This window comes from Xiphophorus hellerii, chromosome 5 (genome assembly GCF_003331165.1).
Source record: "Xiphophorus hellerii strain 12219 chromosome 5, Xiphophorus_hellerii-4.1, whole genome shotgun sequence".
NCBI classification, from domain to species: domain Eukaryota; kingdom Metazoa; phylum Chordata; class Actinopteri; order Cyprinodontiformes; family Poeciliidae; genus Xiphophorus; species Xiphophorus hellerii.
This window is the reverse complement of record NC_045676.1, coordinates 33,925,288-33,943,232: the sequence shown is the minus strand read 5'-3', so window position 1 is coordinate 33,943,232 and position 17,945 is coordinate 33,925,288. Positions and strand designations below refer to the sequence as shown.

At 40.1% G+C, this 17,945-nt stretch overlaps 1 protein-coding gene across 1 annotated transcript in view; it reads right to left on the bottom strand.

Moving 5' to 3' along the window:
* LOC116720559 (voltage-dependent T-type calcium channel subunit alpha-1H-like) overlaps positions 1–17,945 on the bottom strand; it is a 176,051-nt gene that overhangs the window by 106,970 nt on the left and 51,136 nt on the right. Inside the window, 3 exon segments of the mRNA XM_032563892.1 lie at positions 4,725–5,304; positions 15,800–15,892; positions 16,547–16,859. Of these exon segments, the coding sequence (XP_032419783.1) occupies positions 4,725–5,304; positions 15,800–15,892; positions 16,547–16,859 (986 nt within the window).

Sequence of the window (17,945 nt, the reverse complement as noted above, 5' to 3'; positions counted from 1 at the left end):
GTTTTTGTTGTTGCTGAAATGTGCTACACAAATAAACTTGATTGGTTGTCTGAAATGGAGCCAACAAGAGGAAAATCTCTGACATCTGGGAATACTTTGAGATGATCGCTCACAATAAGATGCTTAAATAAAAATAATTTCATTAATTTTATTTTTATTTAAGCATGGACACCTCCAAAATCCTCACCTTCTGGAAATTCCCACTATTATTTGTAGTTTTATCAGCAAAGATACAGTATATTAGTCTTGAACAGCAGAAACAGACTTAAAATTCTGTGTGTAAGGGATTGGAGCCAACTGGATATCTGCTAAAAAGAGATTTTTTTTTCTGGAATCCCAAACAAGCACTGGACTCCCAAGACACTAAAACAGCAAATGTCTTTATTCTCAGATCAGTCTATGATAAACTAAAACATTACTGACAGTCAACAGTATTAATTTGGCTACAAGTCATTTTAATAAATAAAAAAGGTTACAATTAAATAAGATTTAATTGACTCTCCTGTTACTAAACATGAGCTTGACAAAAACTTTGTGACAATATTGCATTTACAATTTTTTTTAAGTATGGCCTAACTGAGTGACAAAGGTGTCACAGTTTCAGCAGCAGATGTCCCTATTGACATCAAGTAATGAACCTTCGGGCAAAGCAAAGGGCTGGAAAGCTTCATTGCTTCATGAAGCTTCATTTGGCCAACACTACTAACTACTCACACCTGTAATCAAGTAACTCATCAGCCCAGGTCTTTACAACTCCCTAGTATTTAAGCTCCTCAGTCTCACTCACAATCCCCTGGATCCTTACGTCAATTCCCATCAACTCTGTTTTTGTTAGATTTATTATTAAGCCCCAGCAGCAAAGTGCTGCGAAGGCCTAATTTAATCGCAGGATTTCTTATTTTTCCTTTTATTTGAAAAGGTACATGGTTTTTGGAGGCTTTATCATATTCAAAAACTCACCAAACTTCCCCCAAAATTGTCACTAAGCATTTTGGATTCTAGTGGAATTGCAAGTGGGCGAGGCCAGACTGCTCTACGGCACCCCCTAACGTGAGACAGGACAAACTGTAGCTCATAAAAATCTGAAATTTGGCACATAGGTAGTGGAGAAGCAAGTCCTGCATGGTCCTTTCTATGGCCGGTTCCTACTGTCGGGTTGTGTGTGTTTGGAGGATGGACAAAAACGCAGAAAGGAGGTGGGAGCAAACAGGTTGCAGGTGTGAGTGAAGGGAGCAGGAAACGTTCAGTTATCAGTCCTTCGCAGTTAAATTCAGTGTTTTAGTTGGAACTTTACACCACGGAATAAAGCAAAGGCGAAATATTTATTTGATTAACATCTTACTGATTATCTTTTATGAGCGGGGCTGTCTATGTGGTGTGCTGATGTATTTTCCTTCTGTCAATTGCATCCTCTCTCTCCCATCAATTTGTCTAAAAATGTATCATCAATACCAAGAGTTTTGTTGGCATTGGGATAAGTATGATTTTCAAATAAAGTTCAGGTGTCATAAGCTGTGGTGGTGGATGGTGAGGCAGACGCGGTGGAACCAGGTTGCAGTGATGATAATGATATTTAATGAAGAATAAACAGTACAAAATGTCCAAAAGTCAGGCAGCATTGCTGAGCGGAAGACCTGGGCTCAACACAGGTAGCGACAGGCTAAACGAATGGACAGACGACGGACTGAGAACACATCAGACGACAACTGACTGTAGGTAGACAAGGACACTACGAGGAACAAGGAACACAGGTAGGGTTAAATACACAGGGAGTAATCAAGGAAACGAGACACACCAGGGAGAAATCAAAGAGTAAGACAGGACAACAGGGAGATTCAGAGACAGAAACTCGAAATAAATACACAGAAAAACACAAAACATAACATCAGGTTAATGACTAGTGAGAACTGGTCATTAATCTGACCTTCTACCTTGATAATAAACTGGTTTTAGGTTTATTAATCCTATGAATTTAGCAAAATGTTCTTCAAATGACTGGAAATGCATAGTTTTGAGTAGATTTTATTTTAATTTCCAGGGGAACAGACCCCACTAGGACTGTGTCACTCCACAGCTGCTTGTGTCTCATTAATGTTAGCAGATGTTGGCAGGTATGATGTGATCTACAGATTCTGTTTCAAACTGAGTTTATACAACTCTGGAAAAAATTTAAAGTTTCTCTGATTTTACTCTTTATATGTATATGTTTTTATTATAAGAATTACTGACAACATGTCTCTTCATTTTGTTTGTGAATGTATGTAAATAAGCAGTTAGATTTAGAAAACTGCACCAACGAATATCTTCTCATGGGTCTTAGCCCTGCTGGGGGCTAAGCACCCCTAAAGGTCAGATCCTAGAATCGCCCCTGGGTAGTACTAGTAGGACCGATCAGGGTATGGCACCAAAATCATTTGATTGACAGCTGACCACATTAATTGATTGACTTGTTATTTACATCACTGAAAACACCTGTCTGGACCGCAGACATGCAGTTTGCTATCAGAGAGCTGTTAAGACCAGAGGAACAGTTATGAGTTTAATCGCAATCAGTGCCAGGAACACATGCGATAAGTTTTGCAGCTGAATTATCTTGATTTAGCAGCTCTGCTAGCAGCTTGTGGCTCTTAAGAAGGGCAGTAATACAGGAGAGAAACAGAACTCGTCAGCTTTCTGACGGACTGTACTTTCCTGCTGACAATGTGAAACCAGAACTAATTGTAGCTTGTGATGTGAATTTTATTTTTCCTTTGGATTAAAAAAACTTTCAGGCGTGGCTATTTGTTTATGTAATGACTGCATTACATAAATCCAAAAGGTATGTATAACATATATAAAAATAGTGTCAGAAAGAAATTATATTAGCCTGTACTGCAAAACAATAAACTGATCTGAGTCTTTATCTTTATGTTTGGGCCAGTACTACATGTCTTTAAGACAAAATTAAATATCTTGGTTTATTTCAGTCCAGAACTACAACCTCGAGGTCCTCCTTTGCTGAGTGTCGCTGCAGGTCATCAGCAGAGAATTGAACACAGCTCCTGCGCCCACGGCCGCCCACAACAAGAAGGAACAGACCATATAAATGGAAAAGCTCACTACCTGAACAGTACCGATGTGGACCTCGACCGAACCGCTTAGAGACAGGCTACTGGAAAAGCGCCTTAATAGAACTAAGGAACACCAAAAATGACAAAATCCAAAGCCAAATTCAAACAAGCCCAGATCCCAACATTCCATTTATTACAGACTAAGGACTCATACTCGCATACCCTTCAGAGTTATGTACAAAAGGAATATGTCTGTGCTTCTTTGCGACTAACATCTAGAACAGTGATGCCCAAAGTGGGTCCTGGAGAGCCGGCATCCTGCATGTCCTAGTTCTCTCTCTGGTGGTAGTAACAACCTCCTCAGCATGGAAATGTTCTTCTTAGTCCTTCTAATGAGCCACCATTTGATCCAGGTGCGTTAAACCAGGGAGAGAACTAAAACATGCAGGATGCCGGCCCTCCAGGACTCACTTTGGGCACCACTGAGCTAGAATATCTTACTGAGAGTTAAGCAGTCTGCTTGCCCTCTCAGTGCATTTCAAAATGTTCCACAATAAGGAGGCTGAAGATCTGCTTTAATAACCTACAGCATGACTGGATTTCACAGGAATCAGCGGATCATCGCCATGAAAAAATCCTGTTGTAAGGTCGTGAGGGACTTCACTGTGGTGAGGCAGAGGGGGGAAAGTAGAGGTCAAAACTGTCACAATGCTTCAACTTCATTTGTGTCAAAACCAGAACCTTTTTATTTCATAAGAATGTAGGTTGTTTTTCCTTTGTTCTGTTGGATTTCAGTGAAATGTTGATTAAACAGTAAGTTCCCAGTTCTGGAAGATATTCAGTGATATGTTCAGCTTCAGTTACCTTGAGATGGATGGTTGCAGATATGACAATGATTTGATCTAAACTGCTATTGAAAACAGCATTTCAATATTATGAAATGCTACTCAATAGTCAATATTGACTATTGTAACAGTCAATATGTTTTCATTTTAATTGCAGCAATAGGGATAATTTTGTCTTTATCTTTTAAATGAAAGCAATTAGATCAAAATATACATTTTTGATTAAAATTTTTGTGCAAATAATCCAAAACTGTGACACTTTTGTTTACATTATCATAAAATAATAATCTCATACTGGCCCATGGCTACTTGATTACCAGGGGATAATCTATTGTGCAAGGAAAAAATAGAAAATTTCACACAAAGGTTAAAAGGTCAGTTTGTAACTTTTACAAAAATGTTTTTCCATATTTATTAAGACTGTCATCATGTCATGACTGTTTGTTATGCGATGAGGATGTTTGATACGTGACATAATGATAATTTGAACAAATATGTAAAAACATGTTTGTTAAAGTTACATCCTGAAACTTTGAGACAAACCCAGGACCTTCTACCTGAGACAAACTTCCTAACCACCAGAGATATCGTGCAACCTAAATTCAAACAGCACCAGACTGACCTAAAACCACTAATAAGAACCTATAAAATAAGAATATTGAAACTTGCTATCATATTTATCTCAAACAAAAATAGATGAATATGAGTTATGTTACGTAAATAAATTATTGGTATAAACATTCTTTCTTTTGAAATCCTCCACTTCTGTAAGTCCCTCAGTATCATGCGAGAGCTCTCAAACATAAAAACAGACACTCAATCCACTCACCATGCTCGAGCACCAGCTGTGGCAGTCTGTTGATGGTATCCAAAGCAACCGCCCTCTTCTGGTCCCGGTCCTTTCCATCCAGGTGACTGAGAAGGGACGATATGAAGGGATAATTAAAGCCAGTCCCTCTGTTGCTGACGGCCAGCTGTGGCTGAGGCTGCTGCAGCTGATGATGGTGATGCTGCTGGTGATGGAGATGATAAACTTGATGAAGGTGTGACAAGTCATTGGGGGCATGGCCTGAGTGCTGGTTGGCGAGTCCATTCATCTCCCCAACTCCGCTCCCTCCAGCTGACCCGGCCTCTTTCTGGCAGACGCAAGAGCAGCAGAGACGCAGGCGAGTCCAAACAATCCAGCGTGACAACCGGCGCCATGCCTTCCGACCCAGGTGGGCCAGATAGCGGATGATCTCCTCGTAGCAACTCCCGGGCTGACTGTCGCTGGCCAGTGTGGAAGCTGATTGGTGGAGCTGCCGGGCGCGCTGCTCTGATTTCATTAAGGCATGTTCTCTCTGTTTTGTTTCAGAAAACTGGGTGGCAATGACAACCAGGCACAGGTTGATCATAAAGAAGGAGCCCACCTGCACAGGAAAAAAATCTGTGTTAATTTAACACCCACTAGGGCTGTATTGATACAATAACCTCACGATACGATACAATATGATATACAATATTCTGCTCAGGATACAATATATATCACAATACAAGGCAAATGTTACGATTCGATACGCTTTTGAGATTTTTCTGAAATATTTTAGAGGGACAGAGTGATTTTGGTGGCATTTTGTGACTGTTCTATAGACTTGGATTGTATTAACTGAAAACTGATTAAAATCACCAATTACACAATACCTGGCTCTGATTGGACAGAGACTTAGAGTCTACAGCTGGACAAAATTAAACAAAGATGTGGTGAGAAAATTAGTGTGTCATTTAATTCATGTGGATTTGACATAAAACTCAAAGTTTCGACAGTGATCTGGGAGCTGAGTGAGGAAATTATCAGCTTCTGTAGACTCTCAACATGCAAATGATTGCACTTATTTTTTTCTTTTGGACATACTGTGGTTGTATTTTGGACCTTGAGTCACAGAAAAACATAAAATCAGATTTCAAAAAATTTTAATTTTTTTATTGTGAAAAAATATTCTCTTAAATATTCATAACGAATGGTTTTTATAATTTAGGATGACAATATATACTGTACACTTCTTAAACTGATGTAAAAAAGTTGCAAGTAACAGTTTTATAACATTATTGGCATGAAAATGCAACCATTAAGCTAAAAACAAATTACTAAGTGGATGCCACCGATCGTTCCAATATCCAAACTTTGCATTGATTTTGCGATCTCACTGCTTTTGCCGCTACTCCGTATGCGCCGCTACTCCATTCCGCTTCTCTTTCACGGTTACTTGCACAACTTTACTTTGTTTCTTTGCAACAAAATACAGCCCATAATTATTGGTTGAAGATCTGAGATTTCCCATAACAAAGGAATCTAATGTTGCGATTCATTTCTCACATTTGGAAATTCATTCCCTTTCACATTGCCAGAAAAGCCGATTTTTGACATTTCTCTAACATTCGGAAAAATATGGTTTACATATTTTAGCATAACTCCAGTTTTACTTGGCCTATTAACACAACTTAAAAACTCGTGTGTAGTTTATCATGTGCACTTTAAGCATAAGTTGAAAGTGAAACTCAGGGAGGCGGAGTCTTGCCTCTATGCCGTCACAAATTAGACATGTTAAAATGACGTATAGCTGGGCGTGCCGTGGTGGCGTAGTGGTTAGCGCGACCCGTATTTGGAGGCCTTGGGTCCTCGACGCGGCAGTCGCGGGTTCGACTCCCGGACCCGACGACGTTTGCCGCATGTCTTCCCCCCTCTCCTTCCCCGTTTCCTGTCAGCCTACTATCATTTAAGGGACACTAGAGCCCACAAAAGACCCCTGGAGCGGTAAAAGAAAAAAAAAGAAAAAAAAAAAGACGTATAGCGTATGGATACTCAAGGACGAACAATCGATACCTTCCGAGGAAAAAAAAGATAAATATCGTAGAATCAATATAATTACACAGCCCTAACATCCACAGTGTTAATTTTAACATTAACAAATGTTTATATGTGTCCGCTAGCTGGAGTTAAAATAACGTTTGTGAAAGTGTTAAAAAATTGACACACATTTTTTTTGTTAAATTCACACAAGACATTGGTAAATATTCAACAACACTGGGTGTCACATTAACATTGCAATGGTGTTGGTGTTAAATATCATGTTAAAAGTAATACCTACTCCAAAGAGAATTTAGAGAGATCAATCAGCCTTACAGTCATGTTTTTGGACTGTGGGAGGAAAGCCAGAGTACCTGGAGAGAACCCAAACATGCACAGAAAGAACATGCAAATGCCACACCCAGACCAGGAGTCAAACCTTCTTGCTGCTAGTCAACAGTGCTACCAACTGGCTATTTGCCTATTCAAGACATTCGACTTGAATCGAATTAAGAAGGTGAATCTTTTGTTTTGTGGGTAATTTCACACAAATTGCACAGCTTTCTCAAGACAACAAACAATTTGTACGAGGCAATTAAAAAGAAATCCCCACATTCTGTTTTAGGCTTAACATTAGCACACTCTAAAAAGAAATGAGTTGAATCAACTTAATTGAATTGCTTAATTTGGTAACAAGTAAATTAAGTTTATCCAACTCAATTTAATACATATTTTTTTAAAACTCAATTCATTAAGTCTGTTTAAAATGACAAATTTAAAGGGATCCTTGATTAGTTATAAAATTAGACTTTATTTGGGAAATATTTATTTTAGATGTAAAAATAATAGATTAATATATAACTTTTAATAAAATATTGTCACAGGAATGCTAAATGACGTGTAATGATCCAACTGCCGGACTCACTTCAGTCAAAACAGTGATGAGTAAAGTTATTAAGCCTTTTTAATTTGAACTGGAGCACATTGAAATCGATCAGAACATAGAAATAACAAGAGGTGATGAAGATGAGGAGGACCAAACAGAGGAAGAGGAGGGTGATTCTTTGAATTTGGTACATTTTGGGGTCTCGAGGTGTATACCACAATACATACACCACAAAAAATTGTTTTTGAACACTGCATCTATTGAAGGACTATTTGAACCTCCAAGAAAATATGTTTTCCACTTTACGCATGAAATCCTAAACATAATTATGAATTTCTTTGTTATTTAGGTTGCTTTAAATTCAATCCCGTAATGGGACAATTTCATTCCTCTATGAGTATAACTCTATAACATAATTAAACTAATTATTCCAGTTCCTTTGTAATCACCTGTCCCTTTATTAAAATAACTAATTGTAAGTATATTTTATTTGATTCTGAATAATAATAGACTGATAAGTAGAATATGGCAACTTGAAGCAAAAGTGCTTTTCATAAATCATGAAAATACACTTTCAATAAACATTAAATCTGACTTTTTAATGTTTCATTCTTTAAACTTTGCATACAGTCCAACAAATATTAGTGTAATATTTGCTGTTATAAAAAAAAAATCATAATAATGTATCAAGCAACAGGGTTGAACCCACTGTAACAGTTGACCACACTGTAACGGAGTTGAACACACTTAAGAAGCTTAAGAAAGGTCCAACCTTCAACCCCGTAACAAAAACAGTGGTTTTGTTACGGGGTTACGGGGTACCGGTCCGCGGACCAATTGGTACCGGGCTTCCGGATCTTTTATTTTACCGGTTACATCTTGCGCGTCAAAATTGAGCCAACTTGCAGCAGAATGAGTAACAAAACAACATAAGAGTACAGTGAACCCTCGCTTTATCGCGGTTCACCTTTCGCGGTCTTGCTGCTTCACGGATTTGCATCGTGCATTGTGTTCTGCATTCTGATTGGCTAAACAGTCTCTCCGCTTCTTCTCTACCTGTGTGTCAACAACGTTGCGGTTTAATATGTACACGTACGTAAAACAGCTTGCCAAATTTAACATAATCGATGGTGGCATGTCGGTTTGTAAGAATCTTTTTGCCCAGAAGAAAAAAGAGCGACAACTACCGATAACTATGTTCTTCTCTCGAAAAAACACGCCTGCACCGCGGGCTTTAGAAGAAGAAGAAAAAAAAAAACTGCTACAGAGCGGAGTCAGGATGCTGCGGCTCAGTCAGAAGAGCAGTGAAATACACGTGAGTCACTATTTGTCCTACTGTACTTTGTTTTGTTTTTTTTCATAATCATTTTTTATTTTCTCCCGTTCTAATCCAATGACTCAGGTCGCGGTGAGGCAGCGCTGATCTCCGCAATTCGGGCACGGGAATCCGCTTTCAGTTCATATTAAAATTATTATTTTACAGTACAGTCGTTATTTGTAAAAAAAAAAAAAAATTGTTTATACAGTACTTTTTAGTTGTTAAACAAATGTTTGGGCCTGTAAAGAGGTTTTGTTCTTTGGTTTCAATGCATTATGGAGTATTTTATTGTATAATAATTGTAAAAAAATAAAGGTTCCTACTTCGCGGATTTCGCTTATCACGGGTTCTTTTTGGAACGTAACGACAGCGAAAAACGAGGGGGTTAGCCCTAAACCCCCCGCCCCGCCCCCGACTCGATACTTACGAACCCTCCCCTCCCCCCCCCGGTCCGCAGCAAAATTGCGAAGGGCTGACCGGTCCGCGCGACTAAAAAGGTTGGGGACCACTGTTTTAGAGTACAGTTTGCAATGTTGGCTTTTTTTTTTTTTTTTTTTATTATTTTTTTCTATTTAGTCAACTATCCACAACAGTACATTGAACACAGGGACAAAGTAAACATGACATTTTTTTTTTTTTTTTTTCCCCTTCTCCCCTCCTTCCCACTCCCCATCCTGTGGTCTCTTCCTTTACCTTCTGTTTATTCTGTCCCCTACCCCTCCCCATCCATCCATACCCGGCTGCAAACAAAAGAAACAGCAAAAAAAAACAAAAAAAAAAAAAAAAAACAATTAATAATTATACAGCTATGGAATCACAATCATGAAAAACCCAGGGGACTAAGACAGAGTACAGAAACATGGACAGCATGTAAAACAGGCGTCCGCACAAGCGTAGGTACACAGATCAAGACAGAACATGGATATTTAAAACTGCACAGGTTGACAATCACTATCGATAGCCAGATTCACAAGGAGCCGCCGGGCTGGGGGGACAGGCAACTACAGCAGAGCTGGCTCCTATGTGATTTTCAGGCTCGAGGGAGGGTATCCAGTCTTTCAAAATAAGATAATAGAGGGGCCCAAGTTTTATAAAATTTTTGGATCGAACCTCTAAGACAAAATTTGATCTTCTCTAACTTAAGGAACATGGACAGATCTTTCAACCAAAGAGAAGCCTTGGGCGGGTGTTCTGATTTCCACGCTAATAATATTCTTCTTCGGGCGAGGAGAGTTGAAAAAGCTAGTACATTTTTAAAATCATGTGTTAATGATATCCCCTCCTCTGGAGTTCCAAATATTGCCAATTCAGCACTGGGTTGGATACTTATTTCGAAAGCTTCAGAAAGGATCTGAAAAATTGTGGACCAGAAGTTACACAGTTTGTTACAGGTCCAGAACATGTGAGTTAGGTTTGCCTTAGCTATGTGGCACCGAGCACAGGTTTCACTCACTGTAGAATAAATCCTTGAGAGTCTGGCTCTACTGTAATGGATCCTATGAAGGACCTTGAACTGAATTAGTCCAAGTCGAGCGCATGATGTTGACCCATTTACTCTACGTAGTGCTTGGTTCCAAGTTTCATCAGAGATGTGTATTCCAATTTCCTCTGACCATTCTGCTCTGATCTCATTGAGCTTCACAGTATTGAATGATGAGATGCTATTATAAATTTTGGAGATTAAGCCCCTATCTTGTGTTGGAGTTTGCAAGATTATGTCCATACCTCCCTTTGGGGGTAAATTAGGAAAGCAGGGACTATTGTTACGAACACAGTCACGGATCTGGAGGTATCGAAATAGGGAGGAACGCTGTAGGCTAAATTTAGAGGAAATAGCATCAAAGGTAGCGAAAATTCCATCTATATATAGGTCACTAAATTTATTTAAGCCTGCTCTCTGCCAATGGGCAAAGACAGGATCTAATAAGGATGGCGGGAAAACATGGTTATCACATATGGGACTGTAGATAGAGAAGTTTATCATATTGAAGTGTTGTCTAAATTGTGACCATATTTTTAGAGTTGAGATTACAACTGGGCATGACGAATGCTGCCTCGGAGAGAGAGGAAGCTTTGAGGTAACTAATGCAGGGAATGATGATGGCTTACATGCATTCAGTTCTAATTGACACCAGTCAACATCTGGTTGATGGAGTAAACAGACTATTTTTTGTAGGTTTGCTGCCCAGTAATAATACAACAGGTTAGGTAGAGCCATACCCCCCTCATCCTTATGTCTCTGAAGGAAGCGCCTGCTGATTCTAGGATGTTTATTACCCCACATAAATGAGGATAGCTGTTTATCAATAAGTCTGAAGAATGATTTTGGGAGAAAAACTGGGATACTCTGAAAGAAATACATAAATCTTGGCAAGACGTTCATTTTAATGCATGCTACTTTACCCGCTAAAGATAAATTTAGGACACTCCACTTCTGCAGGTCACGTTTGAGATTATTAAGCAGAGGGGGGAGATTTTTTTCAAACAGATCAGAAAAAGAACGTGTCACGTTAATTCCCAAATATTTGAATCCTGCTCTAGCAAGAGGGAAGGGCAGGTCAGTTTCTGTAATTTGGAGCGCAGAATTATTAATTGGAAAACATTCACTCTTTGAGAAGTTCAACTTGTATCCTGAGAATTTACCAAAACGGTTTAGCAAACTCACAATGTTGGAGATAGATGATACTGGGTCCGAGATGTAAAGTAATAAGTCGTCCGCATACAGGGACAGCCGATGTTCCAGCTGTTTTCTACAAATTCCCTTAAAACTCTGTGAAGTCTTGAGCATAATTGAGAGTGGCTCAATAGCTAAAACGAAGAGGAGTGGGCTGAGGGGACAACCCTGCCGGGTACCCCTGGATAAAGAAAAGAGCCCAGACCTTGTTTTGTTAGTGATTATACTCGCTTTGGGTGAGGTATACAACAGTTGTACCCATGATGTAAATTTGGGCCCAAACCCAAACCTAGCTAGTACTGCAAATAGGTAAGGCCACTCAACCCGGTCGAATGCCTTCTCCGCATCGAGGGAGACCACAACCTCAGGAGACTCCCCCGATTCAGGAGAATGGACAACACCAATAAGCCTACGTATATTAGAGAAAGAGTGGCGACCCCTCATAAACCCAGTTTGATCTGAGGAGATTATGTCAGCCATGGCTGCGTCCAGTCTCATAGCCAAAAGTTTAGCTAAGATTTTAACGTCACCGTTTAGAAGTGATATGGGCCTGTATGAAGCGCAGTCTGTTGGATTTTTACCATGTTTTAGTAAGAGTATGATGTTAGCTTCTGTAAGAGTCTGTGGCAAGGTTCCCCGCTCCAGTGAGTAGTTAAACATTTCAAGTAAAAGAGGTGCTAACTTGGATGAGAATTTTTTATAGAATTCGATTGGATAGCCATCTGGTCCAGGGGCCTTGCCACTCTGCATTGCTGAAATAGAATTGATAACCTCACTAAGTGTAAGGGGCTTATCCAAATCCCTCTTCCTATCAGGACCAATAACAGGGATATCCAAGCTGATTAAGAAATTATTCATATCCGAGTTGTCCTCTGGGAATTGTGACGTATATAGGTCAGAATAAAATTTCTCAAAGACTTGGTTTATTTCAGCTGGATCAATAGTTTGCTCGTCAGGGGTCTTTTGGATCTGTGATATGAGCTGCGCCGCTGACCGGCTCTTGAGTTGGTGGGCCAGAAGGCGGCCCGCCCTCTCACCATGTTCATATATAAATCCACGGGATCTAAGCAAGGATTGTTCCACATCCTGCGTTGATATAAGATTATATTGCATTTGCAAACAGAGTCTCTCTTTGTACAGCTCGGGGGAGGGTGACATTGAATGTCTACGGTCCAACTCCAGCATAGAACTGATAAGCTGTTCCTGCCTTAATCTTCTAATTTTGTTACGTGTTGCCGTGTAAGATATTATCTCACCTCTAATTACCACTTTTAATGTTTCCCACAGGATGGATGGCGACACAGAATCTGATTTGTTTTCAAACAAAAAATTATCTATGGCAGTAGACATCGATTCACAAAAATTGTCATCTGCTAACAAAGTTGAGTCAAATCTCCAGATGGGCCGCTGAGCCTGATTAAGTGGAAAGGCTAAGTCCAGTATTACTGGTGAATGATCAGACACTACAATAGCAGAATATTCACTTTTCTTGACAAAGGGTAGCAGAGTTTTGTCTACAAAAAAACAATCAATCCTTGAATACGACTGGTGGACATGTGAAAAAAAAGAGAATTCCCTACGATTTTGAAACAAAAAGCGCCAAGGATCTATACAACCCGCTTCCTTCATGAATGCTGCTAAGGCCTGAGCCATCTTTGATGGAGATGACAATCTAGAGCTGGAACGGTCTAGGGTCGGATCCATAACACAGTTCATGTCACCACCCAGTATCAAACGGTGAGAATTCATGTTAGGTAGAGCAGAGATTAACCTGGATATGAAAGAGGGGTCATCCCAGTTGGGAGCATATATGCAAGCAAGTGTAACTTGAGTATTATATAGGGAACCAGAAACTATAACATATCGGCCCTGTGGATCAGATATGGACGAGCTTAAAGTAAACTGTATATTTTTATGAATCAATATTGCTGTTCCCCTCGCTTTAGTATTAAATTGTGAATGGTAAACTTGTCCCACCCAAGGCTTCTTAAGTTTTATATGGTCTGCAGAGACCAAATGAGTTTCCTGTAGAAATGCTATTTCTGTTTTAAGTTTTTTAAGGTGGGAAAAAATTTTGGCCCGTTTCACTGGTCCTCTCATGCCCTTTACATTCCAACTAGTAAAGCGAACTGCTGAGGCGTCCACTCTTACACTGTTGCTACATATGTTAGCCATGATAATCCAATTTTATACCTGTCCCGGCCCAGCAGCTCCACCTGGCACCCCCACGGGTGCATGTCTTCCTATGCATGTTCAAATTTTTAAGAAAAATAAAGTAGAAAAAACAACACAAATCAGCTGTATGAATGAAAAAGGCAGCCCTGAACCCAGCCCTTATTAGAACCCACCCCGGTTGTATCCTTGCTTCTCTTGTCGAAGCCAACTGCTGTCCCATAAACACCTCATAGGTCTTCCGATAGGCCATACACATCCCCAAACTAACTTTGGAAGGTTCCCAATAAACTTGGTATTAAGGAGTTACACTCTTTAAACAATAAGTTAAAACAGCACCAGCAACTATAAACGGTGGATAGTGTAAACTCCACAGGGCAATTGTGCAATAACCAGCTAGATTATGAACGTGGATTTTTGTGCTAAAATGCACTAAATTTACGTAAGAACAGAGAACAACAAAAACAGTGATAGTGGCAGCATAGATTTGTAATAATAGGGGGCATATTCGTGTACGTGCATACATGGTACAAACATACTCACAAATGTATGGAATTATGTCCCTTATGAGAAAAACGATGCGTCCACTTGAAGCAGCATTAATTTTTTTATCCAGTCATTCAATGCAGAACACGCAGGTGTAACACATAACACAGTAATTTGTTACCAGACCCTGCTGTATCGTGGGTATCCCGTCTCACTCCGACAGATGTTTGTTTATTTTGCAACGCAGCGGTCATAAAACGCCTGGGCCTCCTCCGGCGTTTCAAATAAGTGGCTTTCTCCCTTAAACGTAACTTTAAGACGGGCAGGGAAAAGAAGACGAAATGACACACCCTTCTGGTAAAGAGCACCTTTGACACCGTTGAATGTCGATCTTTTCTTTGCAAGAGCGATGCTGAGATCTGGATATATCCTCAGGGTGGTTCCCTGGTGCTTTACTTCATGCTGCCTGGACCATCTCAAAGCGGCTTCCTTCTCCCGGTATCGGTGAAATGCAAGGATGAAGGGCCGTGGTGGTCGTCCTGCTACGGGCTTAGGTCCAGCTGTGCGGTGTGCTCGCTCCAATTCCGGGGGAGAAGGGAATATGTCGTCCCCCATAGCATCCTTTAGCAACTTGGAGATGAACTTTGTTGGATCCTGTCCGTCTTCACTGCCTTCAGGTATGTTAAGTATGCGTAGATTGGACCTGCGAGATCGATTTTCCAGGTTTTCCAGGCGTTCCAACAAGGCAGCGTTTTGGGACTGAAGAGACTTAACAGCAGCTTCAGCTTCAAATATGCGTTGAAAGTTGTCGCCTGCCAGGCTTTCCGCAGCTACAAGGCGGCTCTGAAAAGAATTCACTTCGTCCCGCAGCCCGTCCACCGATGTTTGCAGAGGCCGAATTGACTCTTGAATTAATGTGGCCACATCCTCTTTAAAGTTGTTCCGCTGCTTGGATAGTTCCGTGACCAATTGGGACATGGAAACGGGATCTCCGCATTTACTATCGCCAGGTGGTTCGCCGTCGGAGGAGGCCGCGGCCATTGAGGCTACCTTGCTAGCAAGGCTAGTCGTTCGCCTGGTTGAAGTAGAAAGCTTTTGTTTAGTATTATCACTGGCCATTATAACGTCGCCAGGTTCAGAGACGGTGCTTCTATCGGTCCGGTGCTTAATAGAAGTGTATAACTCCTGTTCTAAAGTAATTTAAAGAAAATTGGCCGGGAGCTCCTTCACCCTGCTTCCCTCTCCTACATCGCCAAACCGGAAGTTCCGCAATGTTGGCTTTTTAAATACACACAAAGTAGAAAGCACTCTGCAGCCGTTACACAGAGGCATGGCTTAAGCAACAATTAACAAACCAATTAACACTCGAATTTAAAATCCAAATATGTCAGAAGCTACACTGACAGTGTGGTGTTAAAACAACACAAACACTTTTTATTTTACACTACACCTAGGATTTTAACATCTGTGTGGGAAACACAGAAAACAACCGTTTTGGACAAGTTTAGCATTGTCAATGTGTTTGTGGTTTTCTTAGTACTTACAATGATGAGAAAAATGAAGTAGATGAAGTTATAGAAGGAGTGTGCATCCATTACGTAGTACATGATGTCCACCCAACCCTCCAGGGTAATTACCTGAAGTCAAAAGTAACCAGTTTAAGTTAAAGCAGCAGTATGTGACTTATATAAAGAATATGTTTTTTTACATATCTGTGAAAACTGTCATCATGTTCTGACAGTAAGAGACAAATAATGTATGAAAAGTTTGAATTCCTCCACCATCTTCCTGAGATAACATTGCTGTCTGAAGAAATGCACCACTCCAACTGGTACCAAACAAAACAACCAATTAGAGCAAGGCTAAGGGTCTTAGTGCTGTCAGTCAACTTGCTGCTCCATGTGCTAATGGTGGTGAAACAACCTACAAAACCTTTTATTTGTCATCATTGGTAGCCATGGTAACTGAGCATTCACACAATCTTTTCTAGGTGAAGCTAGCAGAATTGAAGGGGGGAAAAGAGGAGGGGGTGTGAGCAGTGCAACACAGAGTGATTGACAGCACTAAGAACCTCCTCCTGACTCAAATGAATTATTTCTAGATAGCACTGGGAACACTGGGAGATGGCAGAGAAGCTACATTTTTTTCTCAGACAGTCTGTCTTACAACATACTGTTATAGTGACAGTTTCAACAAATATGCAAAAAATATTTGTCTATAAAAGTTACATAGTGCAGCTTTAATAAGAAATGAAATTCAATTTCTGCAGATAGATTCTGCAAAGATTTCACCTGAAATATAGCAATCCATGCATATCCGATATTATCAAAGTTAATAGCTCCTTTGTGGGGGTTTATTTCTCCTGCCCGACACTGGTTGTAGTATTGGTACCAGTTCACACATGACACTGGTCCGTCCACTGTCAGCCCTGTCTCTGAGTGGGTTTCCTCAGGCCCCAGTGAGCAGTAGGTCCGACCCACACGACGACGAGGCACGTCAGAGCAACGAAGCATCCCGTTTTCCCTCTCCGTCGAGCAGATGAACGGATGGTCGTCTGTGCCTTCAGGCTGATAATAGCCATTCAGGAAGGTGATGTTGTATCTCCTGAAAAAAAATGGATATCATAACATTACCGTATAAAGCTTTTAAACGACAAACTCTACTTCTATTTTTTTTCAATTTTCAATTCTAAATTGCTTTCATCTATAGCAACTTTTTCCAAGCTTTAAGAATAAGTTCTTCTTTGGACTTTGGCAGCTGGTTTTACACCCATTTTCTGACCATTTTAAGCTGACTTTTACAGCAAAAGTCTGCAAATAATACAAAAGTGACAGCGAGCACAATGCAATAACATGCAGCTCAAGATCTTTCATTTGTGGGGTTAATAGAGCCCTGCAAAAGTATTCACACAACTTTGACTTTCATACTTTTTTTCGCAATACAGCCACAAAACTGTATTTCATTGGAATTTTATGTGATAGACCAATACAATGTAATATTAATAATAATAATAGAATTGATTTATAATGTCCTTTATATCTTTAGATCTCAAAGGGAAGGAAACAAAAGCAAAACAGGCAATTGTAATGGATAAAATTAATTAATTAAATAAATAGATTAAAACTAATATCTAAGAAAAAAAAGAGTCTTTTTTAAACAGTCAGTGGATTGAGGCACCCTCAGAGTGTCAGGGGGGTGTTCCATAGACGTGGAGCGACATGGTTCTCAGTTTGGTTTTGGGGATGTGGAGAAGGTTTGAGTGGGTGGAGTGGAGTGAGCAAGTTGTGTTTTGTGGGTTAAGTAGTTTTTTGATACAGGTTGGGGCATTTCCGGAGATGCATTGATGCTTCAGGAGGGAAATCTTGACTTAAATCTTGGTGGAAATGGAAAGTCAATGGAGAGAGTGGAGGATGGAAGTAATATGTTCATGTTTGCACATTCTCATCTGGATCCCAGCTGCAGTTTTGGAGGTACTGGAGTCTCTAGCTAGGAATCCCAATGAGAAGTGTGCAGGAGACAAAGGCATGGACCAGTTTTAGAGAAGAGGTAGAGTATACTTGTGAAGTGAAATGAAAATTTTGCATGATTCCTGACATTTTTTTCTTACATTTATAATTCTGCAAGTGTGACATGCATTCATACTCAGCTCCCCTGGGTCAATACTTTGTACAGAGGGGCATTCAAAGGATT